Raw genomic sequence first — 24,413 nt, forward strand, 5'->3', positions numbered from 1 at the left:
TACTGCCGTCTAGCCTTGCAAAGATTACAGTACTGCTGTCTAGGCTAGCACAGATTACAGTACTGCTATCTAGGCTAGCATCGATTACAGTACTGCTGTCTAGGCTAGCACAGATTACAGTACTGCCGTCTAGCCTAGCACAGATTACAGTACTCCTATCTAGGCTAGCACAGGTTACAGTACTGCTGTCTAGGCTAGCACAGATTACAGTACTGAAGGTGATGAACAGTATGAACTAGCGGTGCTTTTACGTTTTTTAGGGACAAGATCACATATTGTACAGTAGATGAAGAGCTGCATTTGAATAATTAAGGTATGAGGGCATTATTTTCCCACAAAGACAATCCTTCTCTTTTTAAGACTCTCACACCCACTCAGAGAAATGATATGCAGAATATATTCCACAAACCATATCTTTATTTAGCCAGGATATATCTTTATTTAGCAAGGATAGTCCACTCAGTGATATTGTCACGGTTTTCCAGTGTTTTCCACAGAACTGTGCTCTAGAACTATACTGAGACAATAGCTTTCCCCTGGTATAAAATGGCTGAGAAACACTTATAGTGAACATGGTTTGGATCCTTGCAGAGAGCATCCAAAACATGCTGGCTAGTTTCAGTATGTGGCTCGAGAATTAAACAGCCTGAGAATTGAAATGTGTTTGATATGCTGCAACGATGAAGTAACATTCCTAACATTAGCTGAGAAGACGTAATAAAATACTAATAAACAAGATGATTCACTTCAATAGCTATGGAAGGCGCTGACTCTGCCACGACTGTTGTTTCCCTGTTTACTTCATTATCTGTGAAATATGGGAACCCTTGACACAGATGCTCTCCAACTAAGCAAAAACAAACTGCCGTCAAGAAATTGACGTCAAATTTAGAAAAAAGTGAAATTGGTCATCACTATTTGGTCAACCTCCAGCAAGCAAGATTGTAACTTAGATGTAATTGTGCTATGAATGAGATATGAATCATATACTACAGTGAGTATGCTCTGTTGTATGTAAGAGATTTTAGAGAGACAGAGAATGTTTATAATGCAGTATTGAAACAAGTGTGTCTACTGAGCTGCAAGTGGACCCCAGAAAACCTATACTTGACTGTCTTTGGGTTATTTGTGCAATCGTGAGGTATATTTACGGCCGGGACGCCTAGGGACATGCACGTATGTACATATATGCATTGCGACTGTGCATTAAAAATGCTAGGCTGGATATATGCAGCGAGGGCTTTTATGTGGTGGAATATTTTGTTGTTCGAGATATACCGTGTTTACTAAATAAACCCTAACAAACTTCCCTCTGGAACAGGCATCGAGAAAACACTTCATGACAAGAAGTACACACATCATCGCGAGACATCTGGATCATCCCGGCAAAAAAAGAGTAGGAGTCTTTGATGATTCAGCTGTGCGCTCTTTTTCATTTAACTAAACGTTATAACTCACTGAAGCATTAGTGCCGTGTTTAATGTTAGCCTCGTCACACTCATAATATTTACAATGAGATACTTTAATAGTAGTCTTTGTGCTGTTCTTTTTGGCCGGCAGAGCCTTTTATGGCGGTAAAAAACTTAGACTACAACACCTGTGAAGTCAGTCTATTGATTTTCAACTCCCACGTGTTGTTCGAAAGAGCACTGACAAATGACAGAATCCAAGTCCAAGTTACACTGAAATCGTTGGTCTTTCTATGGTCGCAACCAAAACAAGTTGCATCCTAAAGTGCATCCTCCAAATGTGTTTATCTAATGTATGTCCACTCCACATGGGTTTCTGATTCAACCGCAATAATGCAATCCATTACAATGATCATCCCTCATTATCGTCACTATAAAGAGCATAGACCGTATACAGTCTCATATCAACAAAGCCCAAGCAACCCCAGTCAGGCTATTTATTTATGTCATTATTAACCTCTTCTGAACTCTGAATGTCCACACACCAAAGATGCGTGTGCAGTGTGTGGACATTCAAATGAGACACGTGAACTGAACACGTGGAGATATGTGGAGATATGTGGAGATACGTGGAGATACGTGGAGATATGTGGTGTGGTGGTATAAGACTGTGTATGACTTCCCAGAGGAGTGACACCGACTGCATCCATAAGAAACCAGGATAGAAATCAAGAGAAATACTTTGATGGAAACCTGTCTGCTCATGTTCAAACAAGCTACAAGAAGTGAGTAGAGAGAAGCCACTCCTAGCAACTAAGAAAAAAGGAGCAGACAAAAATGCAGTATGATTAACCCTTTCAGGTAAGAATAGCTAATCAAGAGATTTACAACAGAGCTTTTCATTATACAGCGTACTGTAGGTTGAATTTAGAAGATTTTTCAAGAATCGCTTCAGAATCACCATTCCTGTCTAGGAACATGTTGGAATGAATTCACTGTCCTGAAGTAAGACACAACCCCTCACATGCTGTGCTCAATGAATGAATCATCAATCAAATCTGAGGCACACTTATTTGTAGCGTTTGTTTTGATTGGATTTCTGCATGTAGGCGTCATGTTTACTCTGACGACACACACGGAAAGGCAACATTTCTGAGAAAAGGCACTTTGGAAATTTGGGGTCCACTTAAGTGCCTTGACCTCAGCACTATAAACTGTTTGGACAAAACAGCCGTCGTAGGTGAGGAAGATCCACCATGTACGCAGCTCGTTCAATCAACGTGTTTTGGAGATGACAGAAAAGAACAGCTCACTCAGTCCTTCACGACTCAAGGCCTGGACTCCCTCCAGAATTTGATGCCACATAAAAAGAATGATGATTGAACCATTTAGGACAAAAAGGCTTCTCAACAGTTTTTACCCCCAAGCCATAAGACTCCTGAACAGGTAATCAAATGGCTACCCGGACTATTTGCATTATGTGCCTCCCCCCAACCAACCCCTCTTTTACGCAGCTGCTGCTCTCTGTTTATCATATATGCACAGTCACTCTAACCATACATTCATGTACATACTACCTCAATTGCCCCGACCAACCAGTGCTCCCGCACATTGGCTAACCGGGCTATCTGCATTGTGTCCCACCACCCACCACCCGCCAACCCCTGTTTTACGCTACTGCTACTCTCTGTTCATCATATCTGCATAGTCACTTTAACCATATCTACATGTACATACTACCTCAATCAGCCTGACTAACCGATGTCTGTATTTGGCCTCGCTACTTTTATAGCCTCGATACTGTATTTAGCCTCGCCACTGTATTTAGCCTCGCTACTGTATTTGGCCTCGCTACTGTATTTGGCCTCGCTACTGTATTTAGCCTCGCTACTGTATTTAGCCTCGCTACTGTATTTAGCCTCGCTACTGTATTTAGCCTCGCTACTGTATTTAGTCTCGCTACTGTTATTTCTCACTGTCTTTTTACTGTTGTTTTTATTTCTTTACTTACTTATTGTTCACCTAATACCATTTTTTGCACTATTGGTTAGAGCCTGTAATTAAGCATTTCACTGTAAGGTCTACACCTGTTGTATTCGGCGCACGTGACAAATAAACTTTGATTTGATTTGATTTAACCTTTGACATGCATAGATAATAAGCTCACTATGAGTTCATAAGCGACTGTTTATTCAAAGGCAATTATTAAATTATGTTAACTACACCACACTGTATTTTGTCTGCTCAGTTTGCCAGATTTTGAGCAACCTTTCGCCCCCTGCTTTAAAAGTCATAAATGTCAACGAGCATTTACAATAGAGTGTTGCAACCGAGGACAGACAATTTTTACACGCTACACGCTTCAGCACTCACAATAACAGCCGCTCTTAGCAGGGCAGAAATTTGCCGAACTGACTTGTTGGAAAGGTGGCATCCTATGACGGTGGCACTGAGCTCTTCAGTAAGGCTATTCTACTGCCAATGTTTGTCTATGGAGATTGCATGCCTGTGTGCTCAATTTTATACAACTGCCAGCAACGGGTGTGGCTGAAATAGCCGAATCCACTACTTTGAAGGGGTGTCCACCAGTGGAGGCTGCTCATAATAATGGCTGGAATGGAGTAAATGGAACCATGTTTTTGATACCATTCCATTCACTCCGTTCCAGCCATTATTATGAGCCGTCCTCCCCGCAGCAACCTCCACTGGTGTCCACATACTTTTGTATATATAGTGTACTAGCAACTAGCATTTATGTTATTTCATACACGTATACAGTTGAATGTCAGCTACAAACAGCTGTCTAATTGTTCAAAGGTAGGACCACATCAGCACAATAGGCCTGACAAATACTCGCTTTTTTCAGATGTAATTTTTTTATGGACATGGTAAAATTCATTAGATGTCAGTGTTACAGCTATAGTAAAACCATGCTATCAATGACAGGGAGTAAGACCACAGGCTTATTAAAACATTTTTAGAACTGCTGATAAAATGAATGGGTTCATTTATCTTTCCAAGTCGATGATCTCAACAGTACACTACTAATAATAATGCTGATACGTTGATTTACCCATACCCAATGTTTTCCATCTCAAACGTCACGTTCAACACAATCTCTCCTGGATTTGCGTTTTTGTTATCAATTGAATTACAGCAGGTTGTGTCACATATAGTTCACCCCCCCCTCTCTGTTCACCTCTCCCCTTCACCACCTCTACTCCCTCTCTCTCTCTCTCTCTCTCTCTCTCTCGCTTCCTCTCTGAGGTGCTTGCAGTTCGTTTTCTCACGGCTCATTGTTGACACATGCAGTGGGGTCCTTGTCGCTGTCCACAAGGCCTCCACTGTGGTCCACTAGTCCCATACAACCAAGTGACTCATTAGACTCCGGGTAATGTTCAGTAGGGCACACTGTAGCAAAACAGTTTGCAACAGAAAATGCAAATCTGTGTTCTTATTGAACATGTTCAGGTAGCTCATCCTCCTTTCAGTTTTCTCACTGCTGAACACGACCCAGGTACCTCTTCCCCTTCCTGCCACTGACTCACTGCCTCTGACTCACTGAAGAGGTACGTTTAGATTCAAAAGGGAATCATCCCCTTCACCTTCTCCTGCATAATCTCCCATCCCATATTGACACGAGCAAGCCATACCTGGGAGTGCTACATTTATTATTGAAACAAACCCATTCATCCAACACCCACACTGAGCGAAACTGAGCAGAGATCAAAGAAGACCTGTGCAGCATTTTCAGCAACATGCTCCTGCTTGTCGGCACCAAAAGCATGTAAGGGGAGGCTATAGGATGACCAGTTGCCCGTGATTGTGTTCCCTCCAAATAGGATGTAACTGAGATTCTAGATGCTTGAAGTGGTAATTCAGTACAGTTGTTTGGATTTCAGTGCTAGCTTGTTTGGATATTCATGACCAGTTATGACAGAAGGTTAGTCTGGAGACTTTATGTCAGGTCAAGTAGAAGTAAGGAATTACTGCTACCAAAAGTAATTGTTGTATAAAGGACATTTTCTAAAGAAGTACAAGTTATAAATCTTTATACTATTGTTCCAACAGGCCTTGTCTTGCCGTACTTGCAATGCTTCCTGCCAAAATACAGTAGGATTATGACTCAACAACTTGCACAACACAGTTCATTTTAACATTTTAGAATGTACTTAAATCATCCCATTTCGAATGACACTCTGCTACAGTGGAAGTATTCACACCCCTTGACTTTGTTGTGTTACAGCCTACACACAATACCCCATAATGTCAAAGTGGAATTAATTTGTTACCAATTAATGATGGTTTTGAGTTGTGTAGAGTAGACAATCAGAGTTCAATGTCTGGTCTGTTAACTTGAAGTGGTTACTTCACGTCTATCAGCTGCTAAGGCTGTAGTGGGTCAAATCGAGGTGAAATGTAGGGCAGGTGGTTCAGCGAACTATCTCTCATGTGATTAGGTTTAGTGTCTAGTGTGGTCTGTATAATGTACACTGTGTGAGGTGTGATAAGCCATAATGCTAGTGTCAGTGGTTGTCATACATCCAATGAAATGGAAAGTTGTAGTTTGCTCTTAGGTTAAGTTAGGCTATTGGTCAGAAAATTGAACAATATTACACAATCATCCATTTAGAATATTATAGCCTTCTGCTAACATATACAGATGACCAACATGTTTTAATTGTCAGAGGTAGACCTACTTACGAAGCAAATGTTTGAAAAGGAAACAACATGACAAGTTATGCTTTACATCTGGCACATGGCAGGTGTACTTCAGACTATGTAACCAATTGTAGGAGTGGAAAATAGATGAATTCCTTCCCGAAATAATTTTTTTACTCGCGCATTGTAAATCCTAAGGCGTTACTGAGCGTGTAGGCTGTGTATGCTCCTCCCATCCAAGTTACCAAGATGTAGATGTAAACTTTCTTGCATACGATCCATTCCAGAGTTGACTGGAGTAACACTCACAGGAGAGCTGCAGGCAGACGACACTTTGGAAAATACTTCGGCGTTAGTTTTATTCAAGGAATTGATTTACTACACAGAACAAGACATGTCTGACCAGAAACAAGGGAAAGAAAGGGAGAGAGGTGGAAATAAAAAGGGTCTAGGTAATAAGAAGGATAAAAAGGAGAAAGCAACGGACAACTCTCCACCAGGTAAGTTGTCATTACTTTTGATTTCTTAATACGAAATAATTTATTAGCAAATGTAGGCCAACGGGAAGTTATGGCTATTATGTAACGTTATCTATTCCAAGCCGGTGTTTCTGAAGTCGGTAGTCGAGGTGAGTGTTACAGGTGTTTGAGTGACTGACGGTAACCAAAAGCCACGAGCCTACGAACTTCCAGTTCATGACTCACATTTTAACTGTTCTATTACGTCCAATGGAAACACATTTGTACATTATTCGAATATATAAATGATTTTCCTTGACTAAATTTAACTAGAGTAAGTTTAGTTGGATACAATTGTTGTTCCTTTCATAACCAGTTTTGTCTTCTTGGCTCACGTGACACAATTTTAGTGAAACTTTAGCAAAACTTCTGTTAATTATTTAATTGCATTGATTTTAATCAAGTTAAAGATTTTTTTGGGGGGCATTGCAATGTAGGTATTGGAAACTTTAATAGTTAAGTAGGCGCCCATCAAGACTCGTTTATATCACAGACCTGTGATTTGACAGGTGCAACCTATTTTACATTCCTCATATACCTGATCAACTGTAGTTCCAAGTCAAAATGCATATCATTGATGCAAAGAAGTGGTATCTATCCATGGCTTTCTTTAACTGTCAGCACTGGGAGTTCAATTTCTCAGAATTGCAATATCTAGGTCAGATCATTGTTTAATACGGTGAACTTTCATGGCTAACAAAAGGAGTGGAAATATCTTGGCTTTGACACATAATCTTACGCAGCTTTGATCCATATTGTTTTGTTTCCTGCTTGTGGCAGTGTACATTTGTTGGCAAATGTGGAGTAATTTGGGGGTCTTGGGGGAACATCCTATTTGACAGGTGTTGGGTCAGTTTTTGCAAAGCTTAGTTATAGACAGACCTATGCTGCTTTTATCCGCTTCTATTGATAGTTTTATTTGTACAGATTCATAGATCTTTTGTCGACAGGATGCTGAATGGAGTGCGTTGGATTTGAAACGCCAGACTAAAATCTGTGTCCATATTGATAGATGACCTAACTTTTTTTGCCATATGAGAGTGAATATTGCACATTGTCAAAGCAGATTCCACTGTGATATACAGCACCAGTCAAAAGTTTGGACACTCCTACTCATTCAAGGGGTTTTTCTTTATTTGTACTATTTTCTACATTGTAGAATAATAGTGAAGACTTCAAAACTATGAAATAACACACATGGAATAATGTATTAACCAAAAAAGTGTTAAACAAATCAAAATCTATTTTATATTTGAGATTCTTCAAAGTAGTCATCCTTTGCCTTGATGACAGCATTGCACATTCTCTCAACCAGCTTCACGAGAAATGTTGTGTAACAATCATGTTCTAACTGTATACTAAACTATTGTCCTGTGATCAACATGCACAGTAGTCTGAACGTACAGGTATAGAGAGGCATAGTGCAAAGCATTGTTTGCTTGAGGCCTTTGACAATGCATTGTTCCATTTCAATTCAATACACCTTTTTACATTTTTCCTGCCCAAATACAGCATAGAAAGAATTCTGGCTAATGTGTTCAGCACTGCAATAAAATCCAGGGATGCCTTTAGCAGTCCAATGGCCACCTCATTCCTGTACTGAACAAGGATGCATCATAATTACTGACAGCGGTATATCAAACGCATCCCTAACAAAACTTTTCTGTTTGAAAATGGTGTAAATATGCAGCACTTTCTGATTTTAAAAATAAATAAAAAATTTGCACAGAAAAAAACTGAAATGATTGACAATGACAGTGGGGTTTGGGACCATCTTACTGTATGGTATCTTTCCTCTCTACCAGAATTACTTTGAAGACCATAACATCTACCATATCTTTTAATGAAATGATAGAGAACTAAATCAAACGAGGGGGAAAACTCTGACGTAACCAGGCCAGTCGCAATAGTCTTGGGTCTGCTGTACAAGAAGCCTGGCGATGTCTGGACCGCTCAACTCCTGTCTGGGACACGGTATTAGATCATGGAATTCCTCCCTTACTGGGGTACCATGGCTTGGAATGTTGACTGATCCGTGTAAATTTGTGGTTTGAAAAACGCGGAGGAGTTCCCCCAAAGGGAGCTCCTCCATGACATGGGGAAACAGCTGAAAAGGCTGGCCCGGAGTTAGCGGTGTCCCAACCCTGAGCAAACAAAGAGATGGGCATAAATTAAGTTATCCCCCTTGCAGTTGTGCTCCCTCTATGCACTTTTGTAGCCACAAGGTTAATTTTCAGACAAAATATGAATGGAAAATGGCTGTTTAATGAACTCTGTCCATGTTGTTTGGCTTGGTGCTGATTTCTGATATATTGGTGCTCGTGTCTGATATTTTAGTGCTATAATGTGTCATTGACAAAAATATGAACGTAGATGTTCTTGTGACATTTATTTTACAGGACAGATGATCGGATCTTCCTCCCACAAAAAACTCTTTCATTCTAGCTAGGTTTCCTTGTAATTGGCAACAGACTTTCATGCGAATATTCAAACATCTACATGACAACAATATTCCCCACCAGAGATGTTTCCATCAAATTGATAACTGTGCATGATAACGTAGCGCACATAAAAATACATTTTGCATTAAATTCCAATCTACCTAATTATACAATTTTTATATATATAAATGGGTTTCCATTGCATTTTCAACTCTATTGATGGTTTTCTCGCAACAGAATAGTGCGTTATGTTGCCAGTGTTCCCACTCTGGTCTCTGGCACATATCGGGCTCTAGCCAACAGCTGGCAGATAGTGTGGGTATAGCCTACATGATGACAGTATTGTGGACAAAATGGCAGCCAAGTATCATGATCATGTCACTAGAATAAGAAGTCGATATTAATTAGAAAGGGGCATCATGCTGATCACCTTGGAGATGCAGGTTGCCTGGTGGTTAAGAGCGTTGGGCCAGCAACCAAAAGGTCGCTGTTTTGAATCCGTCAGCCGCCAAGGTAGGAAAATCTGTCATTCTGCCCTTGAGCAAGGCAGTTAACCCCCAACAACAACTGCTCCCCGGGCGCCAATGATGTGGACGTCGATTTTAAGGCAGCCCCCTGCACCTCTCTGATTCAGAGGGGTTGGGTTAAATGAGGAAGACTCATTTCATTTGTGCAACTGACTAGGTATCCCCTTTCCCATTCACCACCCTGTGAAGTTCACAACTTATTTAATCTGTAGCCCAATAAACCGCTCGCTTTCCAGACAACGAGTCGTAGTGGGAGGACCACAACATTTCTCGCATAATACATTTTACAGACACAAAAAAACTCCCACCTTGTGTATTTCTTTTTATTTTAATTTTTTTAAATTTGGACAGTTTACTTACAAATGTTCTGTTTAAATCAGGCCTCATGCCTTTTTGTGTACAACATGTAAAATCTCTTATTTGTCCACTGTCTGCATTGTGACCAGTTTAGCTGGTCAAATCAAAGTTTATTTGTCACGTGCGCCGAATACAACAGGTGTAGACCTTACAGAGAAATGCTTACTTACAGGCTCTAACCAACAGTGCAAAACAGGTATTAGGTGAACAATAGGTAAGTGAACAAATAAAACAACAGTAAGGACAGTGAAAAATAACAGTAGTGAGGCTATATACAGTAGGGAGGCTATATACAGTAGGGAGGCTATATACAGTAGGGAGGCTATATAGAGTAGGGAGGCTATATACAGTAGGGAGGCTATATACAGTAGGGAGGCTACATAGACACCGGTTAGTCAGGCTGATTGAGGTAGTATGTAGATATGGTTAAAGTGACTATGCATATATGATGAACAAAGAGTAGCAGTAGCGTAAAGAGGGGTTGGCAGGTGGTGGGTGGCTGGACACAATGGAAATAGCCCGGTTAGCCAATGTGCGGGAGCACTGGTTGGTCAGGCCAATTGAGGTAGTATGTACAATAATGTATAGTTAAAGTGACTATGCATATATGATAAACAGAGAGTAGCAGCAGCGTAAAAGAGGGGTTGGTTCAGGGGGGCACACAATGAAAATAGTCCAGGTAGCCATATGACTACCTGTTCAGGAGTTTCTACCTTTCTTCCAAACTAGCTTCAATGCCATACAACTCTCCTTCCGTGGCCTCCAACTGCTCTTAAACGCTAGTAAAACCAAATGCATGCTTTTCAACTGATCGCTGCCTGCACCTGCATGCCCGACTAGCATCACCACCCTGGATGGTTCCGACCTTGAATATGTGGACATCTATAAGTACCTAGGTGTCTGGCTAGACTGTAAACTCTCCTTCCAGACTCATATCAAACATCTCCAATCGAAAAACAAATCTAGAGTCGGCTTTCTATTCCGCAACAAAGCCTCCTTCACTCACGCCGCCAAACTTAACCTAGTAAAACTGACTGTCCTACCGATCCTCGACTTCGGCGATGTCATCTACAAAATAGCTTCCAATACTCTACTCAGCAAACTGGATGCAGTTTATCACAGTGCCATCCGTTTTGTTACTAAAGCACCTTATACCACCCACCACTGTGACCTGTATGCTCTAGTGGGCTGGCCCTCGCTACATATTCGTCGCCAGACCCACTGGCTCCAGGTCATCTACAAGTCCATGCTAGGTAAAGCTCCGCCTTATCTCAGTTCACTGGTCACGATGGCAACACCCACCCGTAGCACGCGCTCCAGCAGGTGTATCTCACTGATCATCCCTAAAGCCAACACCTCATTTGGCCGCCTTTCGTTCCAGTTCTCTGCTGCCTGTGACTGGAACGAATTGCAAAAATCGCTCAAGTTGGAGACTTTTATCTCCCTCACCAACTTCAAACATCTGCTATCTGAGCAGCTATACGATCGCTGCAGCTGTACATAGTCTATCGGTAAATAGCCCACCCAATTTGACCTACCTCATCCCCATACTGTTTATATTGATTTACTTTTCTGCTCTTTTGCACACCAATATCTCTACCTGTACATGATCATCTGATCATTTATCACTCGTGTTAATCGGCAAAATTGTAATTATTCGCCTACCTCCTCATGCCTTTTGCACACAATGTATATGAACTCTCTTTTTTTTCTACTGTGTTATTGACTTGTTAATTGTTTACTCCATGTGTAACTCTGTTGTCTGTTCACACTGCTATGCTTTATCTTGGCCATGTCGCAGTTGCAAATGAGAACTTGTTCTCAACTAGCCTACTTGGTTAAATAAAGGTGAAATAAATAAAAAATGGCTTTGGGGTAAAAACTGTTAAGAAGCCTTTTTGTCCTAGACTTGGCACTCCGGTACCGCTTGCCATGCCTTAGTAGAGAGAACAGTCTATGACTGGGGTGGCTGGGGTCTTTGACAATTTTTAGGGCCTTCCTCTGACACCTCCTGGTGTAGAGGTCCTGGATGGCAGGCAGCTTTGCCCCAGTGATGTACTGGGCCGTACGCACTACCCTCTGAAGTGCCTTGCGGTCGGAGTCCGAGCAATTGCCGTACCAGTCAGTGATGCAACCAATCAGGATGCTCTCAATGCCTCCCTATATGCAAATTATTTGACAGATTCTTTCAAAATATTATTTATTTATTTTTGGGGTATCAATTAATGATGCCATAAGTCAATGATGCTAATTGACAATGATTTGAAGCTGGTATAATGATCATTCAAATCATTTGACTGTGCAGGTCTGTTTACACTTGATTCAGATCCAGACAAAATGTGTGCCTGGCTTTACTTTACTGACTTTATTGTCCTCATGGGGAAATGTAGTTGCAATGTCATTAAATACAGTAGACATCAAATTGACAATACAAAGTTAATAAATTACTTAGAGTATATACAGATGAAAGAAGACCAGCCTGCTGGCCTCACTGGTTGGATAGAAACTGTTTACAAGGGATATCACACCTTACACAAATTATTGTCTTGTTCTGTTTAGTTCTAACTCACGATCAGATCACAATGTGTCACTTTCTTTTAAATTGTCTACACCTGTCTAAACATGTTTGCACAGTGTGGACAAGATCAGGACAAAGGGTGCATGTTCGCACCAGGTATAAATAAAAGGTATAATTTAACTCGGCAAGTCAGTTAAGAACAAATCATTTTTTACAATGAACCCCCCCGCCTGATCACGGCCAGTTGTGATACGCCTCTTGCACTGAGATGCAGTGCCTTACACCGCTGCGCCACTTGGGAGCTCTTATGGTTCATTTTATTAGTTGTATGACTGTTGCTTATTAATCAACTCTCCTGAAATGACTGTAACAGTGTGCTAACAGTTATAGAAATGTAGCCTAAAGTGTTAGCCTACGGGCCCTTCTCCCTCGTCCAGTCATGACTCAGAACACTGCCTCTATTGGTCACAGGAAGCACCACTAAGAGGATTAGGCTGAAACGAGAAGCACTCAAACATGCAACTACGTGTATGGTATTGTTTTGTCTGAGGTCATATTTTCTTTCAGTAATGTGCTGTATTCCAGGTATTTTTGTCAGCCTCTTCCTCGTCAGTGTCTCCTTAGATATCTGCCTATTTTCACAGGCGTAACATCATGAGAATATTAAAGTCCACTGTTATTTAAAAAAAAAACATTTATCGGTTATCTGTGAGAACAGAGCTTTTATCTAAGCTTTTCAACAATTGGGAATGTTGAAAAAGTTAGTGTCAACACCTTGACACGAAAGGGCTCATGTTTCTTGTTTTGCACGAAGGCTAGAATTACTTTTCCTCCATTACTCAATGAATTCTGTCTAATTTCTTTTAAATATTTTCTTTTAAAGGAAAAGTTCCGGTTTGGGTTGGGCTCCTGCTCTCAGAAAATGATCATGAGGGAAGTGAAAGTATAGCAGCTCTGACTAAGGGAGTTTCCCTTTGCAAACAAAAGGGCATGAATGAACACACACATGCCCTTTTGAGCACCACTGATTTAGGTGGGAAACCCTTGTGTGATTCCCTTTAAGCTTTTCCCGGTTCAGGTGCTGTGAGCTCTGTTGAGGTTGAGCAACAGTTGTGTAATAATGACAGACCTGCCCAGAAATGAATGGGGTTTAAGTTTAACCCAGCCCAGAGAGATTGCAGCGTGTCTGGATCCAGCGTCTCCAGAGAGCTCTCGTAACGTACCTGTGTCAATTATCTGTTCCTTCAAAGAACACCTGGAGTTTGTAACCATGGAGATAATATTCAGTCAAGCATTTGGATTGAGACTTTAGCTCTCTAATAATGAATTTACATTAATGCACATATTTTTGTAAGATGTTAACTTTTGGCTAGGTTGATGAGTTTGACTCACTTCTGACACCATGTTATGATCTTAGTCAGGTATAACTGTACTGCGCAGCAGAGCATGAGCAAATGGCTCAGCTTCAAAATGTTAGTGTTCAATTTAGTGATACCCTGACCTACAGTTGAAGTCGGAAGTTTACATACACCTTAGCCAAATACATTTAAACTCAGTTTAAAAAAATAAAATGTAAAAAATCCCCCTTAGGTCAGTTAGGATCACCACTTCATTTTAAGTATGTGAAATGTCTTTTATCGCATTCCCAGTGGGTCAGAAGCTTACCTACACTCAATTAGTATTTGGTAGCATTGCCTTTAAATTTATTAACTTGGGTAAAATGTTTTGGGTAGCCTTCCACAAGCTTCCCACAATAAGTTGGGTGAATTTTGGCCCATTCCACCCGACAGCGCTGGTTTAACTGAGTCAGGTTTGTAGGCCTCCTTGCTCACACACTTTTTCAGTTCTGCCCACCAATTTTCTATAGGATTGAGGTCAGGGCTTTGTGATGGCCACTCCAATACCTTGACTTTGTTGTCCTTAAGCCATTTTTCCACAATTTTGGAAGTATGTTTGGGTCATTGTCCATTTGGAAGACCCATTTGAAAAAAGCTTCAGTCAGGAAGTTATAGCTTGAACTTCCTGTTGCTTCAATATATCCACATAATTTTCATGATGCCATCTATTTTGTGAAGTGCACCAGTCCCCCCCTGCAGCAAAGCACCCCCACAACATGATGCTGCCACCCCTGTGCTTCACGGTTGGGATGGTGTTCTTCGGCTCGCAAGCCTCCCCCTTTTTCCTCCAAACATAACAATGATCATTATGGCCAAACAGTTCTATTTTTATTTCATCAGACCAGAGGACATTTCTCTAAAAAGTACCATCTTTGTCCCCATGTGCAGTTGCCTTTTTTATGGTGGTTTTGGAGCAGTGGCTTTTTCCTTGCTGAGCGGCCTTTCAGGTTATGTCGATATAGGACTCGTTTTACTGTGGATATAGATACTTTTGTACCTGTTTCCTCCAGCAACTTCACAAGGTCCTTTGCTGTTGTTCTGGGATTGATTTGCACTTTCCGCACCAAAGTACGTTAATCTATAGGAGTCAGAACGCACCTCCTTCCTGAGAGGTATGACGGCTGCGTGGTCCCATGGTGTTTATACTTGCATTTTATTGTTTGTACAGATGAATGTGGTACATTCAGGCGTTTGGAAATTGCTCCCAGGGATGAACCAGACTTGTGGAGGTCTTTTTTCTGAGGTCTTGGCTGATTTTTTTTTTTTTTTTTTTTTTTTTTTTTTGGGGGGGGGGGGGGGGGGGTTTCCCATGATGTCAAGAAAAAGAGGCACTGAGTTTGAAGGTCGGCCTTGAACTACATCCACAGGTACACCTCCAATTGAGTCAAATTATGTCAATTAGCCTATCAGAAGCTTCTAAAGCCATGACCTCATTTTCTGGAATTTTCCAAGCTGTTTAAAGGCACAGTCAACATAGCGTATGTCAACTTCTGACCCACTGGAATTGTGATACAGTGAAATAATCTGTCTGTCGACAATTGTTGGAAAAATGACTTGTGTCATGCACGAAGTAGATGTCCTAACCAACTTGCCAAACTATAGTTTGTTAACAAGACATTTGTGGAGTGGTTGGAGTGGTTGGAGTGGTTGGAGTAGTTGAAAAATGAGTTTTAATGACTTAAGTGTTAATAAACTTCCGACTTCAACTGTAGTTATTGCTGAAACAACAGGCCCTACCTGACCCTAACCCAATGTATAATGATAAGCCAGGGTCATGTAGCAGAGCTCTAGCACATAGTGCAATGATATACTTATTTGCAAGTTCATTCTCAACAATGCTGCATAAAATAATAATAATAATAATAAAAAGGAATTATGAATTCCTAGATGAGTGGAAGTTTTCTGAGTCAGTCGATGCACTAACTGCCAGTCTTTGGGTGGCGAGTCATCTGTCCTTGCATTAGCCTAATTCCTTAGTAATTACTTTTTTCGACAGCTGCACTGATGAGCCATTACTCAGATACAAGTTCTGGTGTCCCATTTCATATGGTTTTCTTTGCGTAAGCATTGTTGGGATTTTTCTGCTGCTTCGTTAATTAATGAATACTGCTGGTGAATGGTGGCGTACAGAACAGTGGGTTGGCAGGTTATTCCAGATTAGTTCCCTTCCTCATGATGGAGTGGTGGTCTTCTGCTCCTGTTGTTGAATACCTTGGGATTGTGACAATCGACTAATGCCTTCCTTCCTTGACAGGCCTAAACATTGATTTCTAAATATCCTACTAACAAGTGATGCCTCGTACTGCACATTGACTAGGCCTAATTTTCAGTAATCACCATTTGTACAGCAATCAAATTTTTGCTTGAGGATTAAAGTGGTTGTACAGAATGTTTGCCTCTGGGCGTGCTCTTGAGCCTAAATGGGTTTTTATAGGTGCCCCCCCCCCCAGCTACCCAGGGAGGTTACTACACCCCTCCAATGACAATAACAAGTGAAATCCAACGGTAGCCTGCCCATCAATGTGTATATTTTTGCTATTTTGAAAATCTTTCTTACATTTTTTCCACTGATACAATGGTGTCGTTAGTGAAGTGAACCTGTTTTTTGTAATGTTTAAAAAAAACTTTTTGAAGGAGAACGGTGCTACCTATTCTGCCTCACTCAGACAGGAAGTGAACCTGTTTCGACCTGCTGTACTAACTGCTGTTGTGTGACTGTTGACCTGGTTCTGTGTTGCAGCTGAGCCCAAGCTGAAGGAGATGAAGAGTGTGGAGGTCGTGGAGGGGATGAAGACATTCTTGAAGTGCGAGCTCGGAGCGGGGAACCCATCCCCCAAATTCAAGTGGTACAAGGAGGGGGTCGATTTAGCCAACATCAAGAACAAACTCAAAGGCACCAAGTTAAAAAGAAAGAAAGAGTAAGTACCTCCTCGTAAATCCGTTATAAGTTTTGAGTTCTTAATAAGTTTATAATACTTGTGTATTACAATACTAATGTATCTGATTAGAAGCTGTTTATTTGTGACATATGCAAAATCTGGCTGACAGTTGCAGCGAGGAAAGATTCATGACTTGGTAGCTTTTGGTTCTCGCTGAGGTGGCGTTATTTACACCCACAGCCACCTCTAGTCTCCAGCACGCCTCTGGTGGTATCTGACGGGGGCTCGACATCTGCCCCATCACCTCTCTGCCATATCAAATTGTATTAGTCACATGTGCCGAATACAATACACCTTACAGTGAAATTCTTACTTATGAGCCCCTAACTGACAATGCAGTTAAAAAAAATACAAATAAGAATAATAAATAAAAGTAACAAGTAATGAAAGAGCAGCAGTAAAATAACAATAGCGAGACTATATACAGGGGGGGGTACCAATACAGAGTCAATGTGCTGAGGCACCGGTTAGTTGAGGTAATATTTACATGTAGGTAGAGTTATTAAAGTGATCGATGCATAGATGATAACAGAGAGTAGCAGTGGTGTATATGAGGGGGGGGGGGGGGCAATGCAAATAGTCTGGGTAACCATTAGATTAGGTGTTCAGGAGTTTTATGGCTAGGGTTAGAAGCTATTTAGAAGCCTCTTGGACATAGACTTGGCGCTCCGATGCCGCTTGCCGTGCGGTAGCAGAGAGAACAGTCTATGACTAGGGTGGCTGGAGTCTTTGACAATTTTTAAGGCCTTCCTCTTACACCGCCTGGTATAGAAGTCCTGGAGGCCATGCAGCTTGGTCCCAATGATATACTGGGCCGTTCGCACTACCCTCTGTAGTGCCTTGTGGTCGGAGGCCGAGCAGTTGCCATACCAGGCAGTGATGCAACCAGTCAGGAAACTCCCGATGGTGCAGCTGTAGAACCTTTTGAGGATCTGAGGACCCATGACAAATATTTTCAGTCTCCTGAGGGGGAATATGTTTTTTCGTGCCCTCTTCACGACTGTCTTGGTGTGCTTGGACCATGTTAGTTTGTTGGTGATGTGGACACCAAGGAACTTGAAGTTCTCACTCCACTGCAGCCCCATTGATGAGAATGGGGGCGTGCTCGGTCCTCTTTTTCCTGTAGTCCACAAGCATCTCCTCTGTCTTGATCATATTGAGGGAGAGGGTGTTGTCCTGGCACCACACGGCCAGGTCTCTGACCTCCCCCCTATAGGCTGTCTTGTCGTTGTCGGTGATCAGACCGACCACTGTTGTGTCATATACTTGTTTAGAAGATGAGACTCATAGAATTCCATCACAAAAGGGCCCATATTCATAAAGCCTCTCAGAGTAGGAGTGCTGATCTAGGATCAGGTCCCATCTGTCCTCATAATCGTAATCACATAATCACTTCTACTCTGAGATGCTTTTAAGAATACAGACCCTGGTCAAGTCCATTGAATCCTAAATAGTGTCATTTTTCATTTGGAATTAACAAGACCCAGCGTTAATACTAAATGGAGAATAACTCCATAGTTCCCCAGTATCAACACATTGAACCCAGAAATGGTTTCAGATCATCTGTTTTAAGTGTCGTGCTCAGGCCTCTATGTACTGTATATACAGTAGATGGAATACTCTGGTCATGCTCATTGAAACATGTTTCATCCCAAATGTGTCTGTCTCCTACAGAGGGAAAGTCTCTGAGCTCCACTTCAAGAAAACCACTGATGCACACGCTGGCTCCTACACATGCGAAGCCATCAACAACCTGGGAAAAACCAGCACCGTCGGCAACGTGACGCTCCTCCGCGGTAAGACCATTCATAAATGTTTAACCTTAAGTTGACCTGATTGCTTCATGACAGCTAATTGCAGAGGTAGTATGTGAGAATGTGCGTGTTGTATTCATGGGGGATTTGTGACTGAATTAGTAGCATTGAGGTTTCCCTCCTCAGGGTCAGACTGGAGATGATGTGGAGGTTAGGGTCCTCTAGGAGGTGGGGGGCTAGGGGTCCTCTAGGTGGTGGGGGGCTAGGGGTCCTTCAGGTGGGGAAGCTAGGGGTCCTATAGGTGAAGGGGGGCCTAGAGGTCCTTTAAGTGGGGAAGCTAGGGGCCCTCTGGGGGGGGGGGGGGCTAGGGGTCCTCTAGGTGGGGGGGGGGGGGGCTAGGGGCCCTTTAAGTGGGGGGGTGCTAGGGACCCTCTAGGTGGGGGGGCTAGGGACCCCCTCACGCATCGGAGCCACACATCAGAGGGTTCTGACCTGACACTGGGATTCTGTGAGGGAGAGCGGGCTCTTCACCTTGTGGTCGTACATGCTCCTCACTGGCATTTTAGTCAATAGGGGGCGGCTGTCATTTCTAACCTGCCGTTTCAGCTTAGTGGTACAACAGACCATTTTCCATGACACAACCCTTACCAATCCAGGCTAAAAGGGCCTTTATTGTAAGCTGTTCACAGATACAACAGACCATTTTCCATGACACAACCCTTACCAATCCAGGCTAAAAGGGCCTTTATTGTAAGCTGTTCACAGATACAACAGACCATTTTCCATGACACAACCCTTACCAATCCAGGCTAAAAGGGCCTTTATTGTAAGCTGTTCACAGATTCAACACCACAGGTAAGTCTGCACATTTTAAGAGTTTGATTGTAAAACACGTTTTACAAGTTGTGGTATACATATTGCAGCATGTTATAACATTTTAAGTCGTCACAAGATGTGGAAATACAGGTATAAACGGTGATGGTGTAACTTGCCCAAAGCGCGTACAGTCTGTTCTGCGCTAGAGCAACTACTCCTTATGTGCCTTTTCTCGCCCCGCCGGTTTGCCAGTGTTGCCAAAAAACACTGACGTTAATCAACTTCTGACTGATAGAGGAAAAAATCCCGGGGCCGTTAATATCGCAGACAGGTAAATGCTCGATGCCTCCGAGTCTGATCCTCTCCTCTCACACACCATTTTGCGACATTGCAAGAGTGATCAGTATGCGGGCCAGTTTAAAGCAGCCACTTAATCACTTCTTTCAATTAGCCAGTAGTACCTCTCTGAACGGCTGCCAATGGAGAGAAAAGAGCCATGTCAGCCACCGCTTGACTGAGGAGTTAGCCCAGCAGAGACCAGCGGTTGCAGCCCCTGGAAGCCATCTATGCTAATCACAGCTAGTTAGCCCTGTTCAATGTGGACAGCTGGGAGAATGAATCAGTCACTCATTGTGTGTCTTTTGTATTCTGTTGCTGGCATTGGCAGGTGATATGATATTAGCCTGGTCTGCAGTATCTTGTCAAGTCTCATTCTCTAATCACATTGAGCCTACTGATACACACAGACAGATCTGATTGCATGGCTAAGGTTAGCAAACACATGAGCACATCTGATATCTATGAGAACATACTGGGTTATCAGCTTTGACATGCTTCCTGTCTGTTGGCCTCCTTGTTGTACATAACCAAGTTCTTGTCTGTGCCACAGTTTCTGCTTTAGCTGTACTCTGGTGAATTGGGTTAACTCTGCATGCAGATGAATTCCTGGGGTGATTTTTAGTAATGTCTCCTCCATTTGCTGCTTCCTATTCATTAGTCGCACAATGGCAACTTGAAATAATGGTCTGCCCTCTTGAAATAACGGTCTGCCCTCTTGAAATAACGGTCTGCCCTCTTGAAATAGCGGTCTTCCCTCTTGAAATAGCGGTCTGCCCTCTTGAAATAGCGGTCTGCCCTCTTGAAATAGCGGTCTGCCCTCTTGAAATAGCGGTCTGCCCCCTCTTGAAATAGCGGTCTGGTCTGCGGTCCTCTTGAAATAGCGGTCTGCCCTCTTGAAATAGCGGTCTGCCCTCTTGAAATAGCGGTCTGCCCTCTTGAAATAGCGGTCTGCCCTCTTGAAATAGCGGTCTGCCCTCTTGAAATAGCGGTCTGCCCTCTTGAAATAGCGGTCTGCCCTCTTGAAATAGCGGTCTGCCCTCTTGAAATAGCTGTCTGGCCTCTTGAAATAGCGGTCTGGCCTCCTGAAATAGCGGTCTGTCCAGTCTTTCTCACATAAAGTCTCTCAGGCTAGGGTACAACAGAGAAATAATTAGTATACTTCAGTTTTTGCTGGGTATTACTCAGTTTTGCAGTGTAATGTGAAGGATTTTAACCTAATCACCTTCAAGTCTGTTGAAGACGTTTCTATTCCCACCTACCCAGTGGGAAAAAGTGGTTGTAATGACATTTTCAACCACGTTTGCCCACTAGGTATTCGGCAGGGATTGGTAGTGGTGGCCTGAGGAACCCTGATCTAATGGAATGTGGACTTAAACTCCTTTACAGACTTCCTATGAAAAATGAATGGATGTACTAAAAATTCTCGCAGTACATGTTTTGTTGCGGCACTAGCAAGGCCCTTTCCTAAACCAGCATGTCCCTGCTACTCCGTACGCCCGTTCTGCATCTATTTACAGTGATTAGCTGGTTGCTTTCAACTAGCTCATTTTGATGCTAATTAGGTTTTGGGGGCTAACGTTTGCGGTCGAGCAGTTTGATATTACTAACGTGTATTTGCAGTGTTATTCTATTCTCTGGGCATAACGTGCGATTGACCTCCACTCTAATAGAAATACTCCACTCTGAAATCGTCTCGATGTTCCTCTAAGCTCTACAAGGTTGTGTGACTTGGTCTCTGGCTTCTCTACTTAGGTTTAAGGTAAGAGCCTGATATTTAGCTATCATGAGATACATTTTGATTGTCATGGTTACATGGTTAGCAACTAATTATCATTACAGTGTGCTCTGTGTGGCTACTACAATGTGCAGGCAGTAACTGTATACAGTATGTAAATAAACAAGGTAAAGGGAAGGACTTCATGTTGCATCAGGAATGTCTCTTTGTACACTGTGTTTATTCATTACATTTTGTTTTGCATGAACTATTATTAACTCACCTTGACTGTATTGTTACCTGAACACTTTAATTTTGGAGCCAGTTCTCTCTGGTTTCAAGGAGTCCTACTGTTTTTCGAGGGTATTTTTGGCACTATGAGTGATGATCTCCATACTGTGCAGTGTGGTAATGGAATTGCCTACTGAGAGGGTGTAGAGTGGCCAGATTCCCAAGGGTAACAATCGACTGTGGATAACCTTGACATGCACAGACAGATGCACCCCGTGTGTGTGTGTGTGTGTGTGTGTGTGTGTGTGTGTGTGTGTGTGTGTGTGTGTGTGTGTGTGTGTGTGTGTGTGTGTGTGTGTGTGTGTGTGTGTGTGTGTGTGTGTGTGTGTGTGTGTGTGCCCGCCCGTGGTAATCCCAGACTGTTTCCTTTATTACAAGGGTACACAATAACAGCAAGAACAAGTGTCAGGTGATGTCTTAAACAAGATTAAAAAGACAGTCGACTAGAGTCCCTGGATTGGATCTCAGCCAGAGCTGCCATTTTGTCCTCTGTGTCAACTCCCTTCAATTAATAAACATTGGCATATATTCTCCTCTATTAGTTCATAGTGATAATACAGGCCTTGGGTTCGACACGCCATTGATTTGGGTGCTTATATCTGCGTAGTTTCTCCTCAAGTTTCACCATTTAACTAGCCCTTTTCTTACAACTTGAAAGCTCAGGCCATCACTAGCTCATCCATGGTCACCCTCTGCGTTAGCAGGGGCTTTTAATTTGTTTACCTTTTTTAAAGGAAGTAATTTCTCAGTGTTTCCAGGGACATAATGACCCTCATTAGACTATTGTAGTAGAAAATTGATGAGGCTTGATCAGAGACGGCGTAGCATTGGAAGGTCACACAGAATGTGAAAAGCATGTTGGTCTCCTCCTCAAAAAGTTTGAATATTTGAATAAAATGTGTCCTGTTCACCAAAAATCTTCATAACATTAGGTTTTGTCGAGATATTCTCTCTTTTTCAGACTTTTTCCACACTTCAGGTAGGAGTGATGGTCCCATACTGTGCCATCTGACTCATCAAAATTTGGAATGGGTTCAAAACAAAATTGCCCTTAAAATATATACTGCCCTTAAAAAGGCTGTTTTGAACTTCCACATAATGTATGGATATTGATTTAAATGAACACGGCTTCTTAATCTGGACAGATGGTTGGAACGAGGGTAGGGGGAAAATGGGCTCAGTGTTATAAAGTGGTGAGTGAGCTGACATTGCAGTTGGCGGAAAATGAATGGCTCACGGCTTGGATTCGGCTAGCAGAATTGAACTGTTACAGAGATCATTAGCCTTGGCCATTTGCATATTTAGGGCCCAGGTATAAATCTGACATTTGAACCTTGTCATCAGATGCTATTCTTCTTCTTCTCTGGATGTATGTTCTCTAAACAGATTCTGCTGACAGCTTCAACCGATCCCTGAAGTGTTCCCCTGTATCGTTCCCCTGTATCGGCAGATACATCATTCAAATCAAATTGCATTAGTCACATGCACCGAATACAACAGGTGTAGTAGACCTTACAGTGAAATGCTTACTTACGAGCCCCTAACCAACAATGCAATTTAAAATAAAAAATATTGATAAGAAATAAAAGTAACAAGTATTAAAGAGTAGCAGTAAAATAACAATATAGCGAGACTATATACAGGGGGTACCGGGACAGAGTCAATGTGTGGAGGCACCAGTTAGTCGAGGTATTTGAGGTGATATGTACATGTAGGTAGAGTTATTAAAGTGACTATGCACAGATTATAACAACAGAGAGTAGCAGCGGTGTAAAAGAGGTGTGTGGGGGGGGGGACAATGTAAATAGTCTAGGTAGCCATTGGATTAGATGTTCAGGAGTCTTATGGCTTGGTGGTAGAAGCTGTTTAGAAGCCTCTTGGAACTAGACTTGGCACTCCAGTACCGCTTGCTGTGCGGTAGCAGAGAGAACAGTCTATGACTGGGGTGGCTGGAGTCTCTGCCTCTGACACCGCCTTGTAAAGAGGTCCCGGGTGGCAGGAAGCTTGGCCCCAGTGATGTACTGGGCCGTACGCACTACCCTCTTTAGTGTCTTGCGGTCGGAAGCCGAGCAGTTGCCGTACCAGGCAGTGATGCAACCAGTCAGGATGCTCTCGATGGTGCAGCTGTAGAACCTTTTGAGGATGAGGACCCATGCCATATCTTTTCAGTCTGATTGTGGAATAGGTTTTGTCGTGCTCTCTTCATGACTGTCTTGGTGTGCTTGGACCATGATAGTTTTTTGATAATGTGGACATCAAGGAACTTGAAGCTCTCAACCTGCTCCACTACAGCCCCGTCGATGAGAATGGGGGCGTCTTTGGTCCTCTTTTTCCATTAGTTTTTGCCCGGCCATGTGTATTCATGCCTAATTTGAAAATAAAACAATCTGAAATACTTATGGAGACATTTTCTTATGTTCGAAGAAGGCAATGGGTTGCCGAAAAACCCAATAAATGACTGGGGAGCTTGTGTATAGAGTGTGACTCTTATTTGTATAGCCTACAGTTTACTCTTCACACCTCTACTATCTGTTTTGGGTGTACGCCAGCTCATGCATTTCACTTGACATTTCTAACGTGAAACAATATTCGTGTGTCATGTCACACAATGTGTTATCCAGGCCTGCTATATTCTCATTGTGCTGGATAGAACGTTTCTAAAGCCTTGTCACTCTTCCAAGCAACAGTTTACTCGTACAATGTCTCAATATGGCGAGGGATTTTTATTTTT

At 42.3% G+C, this 24,413-nt stretch overlaps 1 protein-coding gene across 3 annotated transcripts in view; it reads left to right on the forward strand.

The window, feature by feature from the left end:
• The window catches only part of nrg1 (neuregulin 1), a 170,588-nt gene that overhangs the window by 83,584 nt on the left and 62,591 nt on the right, over nt 1–24,413 (forward strand). The window contains exons 1-3 of one of the 3 annotated variants that reach the window (XM_064943465.1): nt 6,334–6,571; nt 16,570–16,747; nt 18,443–18,564. In XM_064943465.1, coding sequence (XP_064799537.1) covers nt 6,466–6,571; nt 16,570–16,747; nt 18,443–18,564 — 406 coding nt within the window. In that variant the 5' untranslated portion in view covers nt 6,334–6,465. Of the gene's footprint in view, nt 1–6,333; nt 6,572–16,569; nt 16,748–18,442; nt 18,565–24,413 lie in introns of those variants that run through there. The other 2 variants (XM_064943462.1, XM_064943466.1) reach the window with 2 other exon arrangements.

This window comes from Oncorhynchus masou, chromosome 28, assembly GCF_036934945.1.
Source record: "Oncorhynchus masou masou isolate Uvic2021 chromosome 28, UVic_Omas_1.1, whole genome shotgun sequence".
NCBI classification, from domain to species: Eukaryota; Metazoa; Chordata; class Actinopteri; order Salmoniformes; family Salmonidae; genus Oncorhynchus; species Oncorhynchus masou.